The sequence below is a fragment of the Formica exsecta genome, unplaced genomic scaffold, assembly GCF_003651465.1.
Source record: "Formica exsecta isolate Colony F162 unplaced genomic scaffold, ASM365146v1 scaffold8, whole genome shotgun sequence".
NCBI classification, from domain to species: Eukaryota; Metazoa; Arthropoda; class Insecta; order Hymenoptera; family Formicidae; genus Formica; species Formica exsecta.
In genome coordinates, this window is record NW_021853569.1 from 777,679 (window position 1) to 782,205 (window position 4,527).

General features: G+C 29.8%; 2 protein-coding genes across 3 annotated transcripts in view; one reads left to right on the top strand and one right to left on the bottom strand.

Moving 5' to 3' along the window:
- LOC115244106 (disks large-associated protein 5) overlaps window positions 1-1,944 on the top strand; it is a 7,769-nt gene extending 5,825 nt beyond the window's left edge. For both annotated transcript variants that reach the window (XM_029821496.1, XM_029821497.1), the window contains exons 3-6: window positions 1-625; window positions 851-1,052; window positions 1,131-1,280; window positions 1,362-1,944. In XM_029821496.1, the coding sequence (XP_029677356.1) occupies window positions 1-625; window positions 851-1,052; window positions 1,131-1,280; window positions 1,362-1,399 (1,015 nt within the window). In that variant the 3' untranslated portion in view covers window positions 1,400-1,944. The remainder of the gene's footprint in view (window positions 626-850; window positions 1,053-1,130; window positions 1,281-1,361) is intronic.
- LOC115244107 (telomerase Cajal body protein 1) lies at window positions 1,792-4,042 on the bottom strand. Its single transcript, XM_029821498.1, has 5 exons — window positions 3,589-4,042; window positions 2,858-3,393; window positions 2,566-2,798; window positions 2,242-2,475; window positions 1,792-2,171 (listed from the first exon to the last, which is right to left on the bottom strand). The coding sequence occupies exons 1-5, from the start codon at window positions 3,847-3,849 to the stop codon at window positions 1,957-1,959; spliced, it is 1,479 nt and encodes a 492-aa protein (XP_029677358.1). The 5' UTR covers window positions 3,850-4,042; the 3' UTR covers window positions 1,792-1,956.
- Window positions 4,043-4,527: the final 485 nt, after the last annotated feature.

The following is a 4,527-nucleotide window of genomic DNA, read 5'->3' on the forward strand; positions in this document are numbered from 1 at the left end:
GGAAGAGTTAGTAGATACAGAGATCCGTGCAAAGTCTGCACATAAAGTCAATTTTGATGATCAGATAGTAATGAATGAAGTCCCTCTTGATGAAGAAACACAGACTAAATTAAATTTATCTATTGCTTTAAATAAGATAGACAGTCTCGATTTGGATGAATTAAGCCCACAGGAGTGCATTAATGCTGAAAGAAAATTAGATTTTGAGACTGAGGATTTTGACAATTTTGATGATATGAACGAGATTTCGGCTGAAATACACAGATTTAAAAAAAAATCAAATGAATCTAAAATATTTGAACAGAATACTTTTGATTCTAATGCACATTCATTTAATGATACAACATTCTCTATATCTGATAAAGAATCATCGCCACGTGATGCAAAAGTCATATCACCTAAGAAAAAATTAAAACATCGAAATCAACATAAAAATGCGACAAATATACTTGTAAATATTTTACCTGCAACACCATTATTACAAACTAAAACAGAGACATCTATTATCTCTGATACAATTTCAAATACGACAGACATGGAAAATCATGATACAGAAATAAGAATACTTAGAAATAGAACTATCACAGCAAATAATACACCCAAAAACAATAGAACAAGCGAAATGGTAAGTTATAATGTTAATACTTTTTTAATGTTAATAATAATGTTCAATCTTTTTTTAATATTTGGAATATTTAATATTATACATAACTATAAATCAACATGCTTGCTAAAAAATATAATACTTAATAAGAATTTTTTTATACATCTATATATAGATGTTAATATATTTATATAATGTTTTAATTATGTAAGTAGAAACTAATCAATTAAAAAAATATTGTTTTAGATAACTCTAAGGAGAATTAGCAAAAAAGAAAATAAGAGCCCTGTTAAGCCAAGTAGAAAAAGTTCGTTAAAATTATCGCAAAAGAATGGAGATAATTACATGATACCAAATAAAGGCAATATAACAGAGATGGAACATATGATATTGACAGAGAATATTGATAAGAGAAGAAGATCATCTCGTAAAAGCGTTGCATTTAATGGTAAATTTGTTTGAATTTATATATTTATCAGAAATTATATACATGTATGACTTGATATATAATCATATTTTAATACAGAAGAAACATGTTTAGTGTGTGCTGAAAGCAAACCAGTGTTACCTATGACTCCTCATGCAAAACGAAATCGTAGCAAGACTCCCTCGAGACAAAGTCGAAGCAAACATGTGCTTAATGAGGATCTTATATCATGGGATACACCAAAACATCGTAAGTTTTAACAATATAACAAAAAGTAATGATTACCACATACAGTAAAATATTATATTAATTAAAATTCGTTTATTTCAGTTCCTAACAGAGTTACGAGATCTCAACCAAAAAATTAATGTTTTTTATTTCCATTTATACATATTTATTATATGTTGTATTTAATAAGTAAACTGACATAGCTAAAAATTTTACATATAATGACATTCATGTGTCAGCAAAATGTATGCATATAAAATAATGTACTATATAGTAGTCAATTCTGTTAGTCTACTTATTATAATTGAAAAATATTCATTATAAAAGATATTTCTTAACATTTTTATAATTTTACATCTGATATAATTTTATTATTAGAATGGCATTTATATGTCTGTGTTTTTGTAGAATTTTAGATATAGATATTTAGACATAACAATTGTAGGATTATTTCATTATAAAATTATTAAATAAAATAAAAAAATAATTATAAGGTATGAAAATTATTAACATTAAAAAAGCATTAACATTATAATTGATCATTTCGCTTGTTTTATTTGTTGGGCTAGCTACTTATGATACTATAAGTAACGAGATTTTTATAAAAATATAATTATATACAAAATATTTACAATTTTGTTTTTAACATGTGAATATTATCAGCATATAAATGAATGATCTAAAACTATTATTTTATTTAAGAAGCCCACCACAATTTTACACTATTATCTCTGTGCTTCTCAATACCATACTGTCTTTGTCCAGAACTAGTTGCTATGATTGGTAAACTTCTATGTAAGCTTGTTCCATTTATACAATCTTTAGACAACTTTATTTTATATTTTGGATTCAAATTTTCATAATTTGTAATTTCTGGTAATTCCCATACAATGATATTTCCATCAGTACCACCTATAAAATACATAATTTTAATGGAATATATTATAATCTTATTCTATATTTTTTGTGTCTACTAACTCACCAGAGATTATCTGTCTATTATCAGGAGTGGTAGCAAACTGTATTCTTTGATTAGTATCGGATTGTCTTCCTTCAAAAGAATAAAGAACAGTTCCAGGATTACGAAGATCCCAGCATAAAAATTCATTATTTTTTCGAACAACAGAGAACAATTTCATTCCACAAGAACTAAATTCAATTTGTGTTACACCACTTCCAGTTTTAAAGGTGCAGAGAGGTCCATCTTTGTATAGTCCTTCAAATATAAAAAAAAATATATTAAATACAATCAAAATACTTTAAGGATATCCTGTAATGAATAGCATTACTAAGTAGAAATGCATACCAATACATTTAGAATATGTGCCAAAGGCAATTAGACCTGGCATAATTGGATTTTCACGAATACATGAGACTAAACCAATCATATTTGGAAAATCATGTTTAAATTGAATGGTACTTGTTTGACGTCCAGGACGATCCGTATCGAAAGTTCTCACAGCATTTTTAAAACCACACCATATTTCTTTTCCTGAATTTATGAATTGAATACTGAGAGAAGCTTCTATCTCATCCACTCTGAAAAAAGATATGCTCTTACATTCAAATCTCAAATAAATATAAGTATTGATACTAACTGATTGTAAGGCTGATATGTTGCACGCAGTTCTCCTGTAAATGCATCCCATAAATGAACAGGGCTCTCTCTACTGGTACTGAGAAAACAAGACGTTATAGGCTCCCACGAGTTCATAAAGGGATACCAGCAAGCATCATATATAAGACCTCCTTCTTTAACAGTTAGAGCAGGCGTAAAATCAGTCTGTATAAAATCGGATGGAAATTGGCCAGAGTATAACTCTCTGGGAAGTTCATAAATACGTATCCTAAAATCTTCTGATGGTACAAGTAAGCATGTCCCATCTGGAGACCATTGGCAACCTTTTGTAAAATTTTCATATAGATTTGTAGGCTGATATTCTTTAGTAGCTGCACATAATAGCCTCGGTGCTATAGACCAGTTGTACTGGATACAGGTTGATTCTGCCAATTCAGTATCTTTTGAATTTATATTTTTTGGCTCTGTGATGTTTACAGTTTCACAATTTTCTATTTGTTCTGATATTGTAAGATTTGTTATTCTTTCCGAGAATAATGTTGTATCATGTGTTACCTATAATTTAACAGGATTATAATATAAATCTGAGAATTGATTACACAATTTGCTAGAAAATTATACTAGATAATTCATCATGCAGATATCCATACTTTGATAAAAAAAGTATTACTAAATTGAATGAACTTAAATTACTTAATTCACGAATAAAATATAATCTCTCTATTATATTAATATCTATGTTAAACTTACATGTGATGACTGAGGATAAATTTCATCTGAGGTTAAAGTTAGATTTGTTTGTTTGCTAGATTGCAAGCAAGTTTTACTATTAGTTAAATTACAAGATTCTTCAGTCTGTACGATTTCTGATTGTACTTGATTATCTTCCTTAGTTCTATTTTCTACATCATCTCGGACTGCATCACTTTTATTTAAAGTTTCACACTGCGTCGTTATCAATGCTAAACATGATTTTATTGCAATTTCGTCACGTTCCATTTCCATTTCCATTTCTCACTGGACGAGGAGAGATCCTTTTCTTCTACAATTTTCTATTTTTTTTTTCACTTAAGTAAAAATTTAAATACATGTAATTACGAGTGATACTTATTCATTTTCACTGCTAAATTACTTCTTGTATCACATACAATGTACAACGCGGTGGATTTCAAAGTCAACTGATAGCTTTAAAGGTAGGCCCATAGACATAGGACGCGTTCCACTTAAGGGCCACCGCACAAGCTTTTCCGTAAGTGCCGGTCTACAATAGGTGATTTAAGCTTTAAGCTTTAAGAAATTGACCAATCATAGTCAAGTATGAGGAGAATACTCGACTGTTATTAGTCAATCTCTTAAGGCTTAGGGCTTAAATCACCTATTGTAGACCGGCACTTAACGTAACGCGTTAAGCCCGAATCACACTAGCGGCTCGCGGCTGCGATTGCGATTGCCTCAGCCAATCGGAAAGCACCAATTGCAAGTATGATTGGAGCGTAGCTAATCACAATCACAAACGCAATCGCAATCGCAGCCGCAGCCGTGAGCCGCTAGTGTGATTCGGGCTTTAAGCTCGTATCAGACTACGCATTGAAGATTGAGATTAAAGATTCAAGATTGAAATTTGACCAATCAGAATAAAGAAATTTTAGTCCCTTTTGTTCTGATTAGTCAAATTCCAATCTTTAATCT

Bases quoted from the DNA above. Each gene is read 5' to 3' on its own strand.
- LOC115244107 (XM_029821498.1), bottom strand. From the start codon at position 3,849: ATGGAAATGGAAATGGAACGTGACGAAATTGCAATAAAATCATGTTTA. The intron at 2,799-2,857 runs GTTAGTATCAAT...ATCTTTTTTCAG, and splicing joins ACATATCAGCCTTACAATCA to AGTGGATGAGATAGAAGCTT. The intron at 2,172-2,241 runs GTGAGTTAGTAG...TGTATTTTATAG, and splicing joins TAATAGACAGATAATCTCTG to GTGGTACTGATGGAAATATC.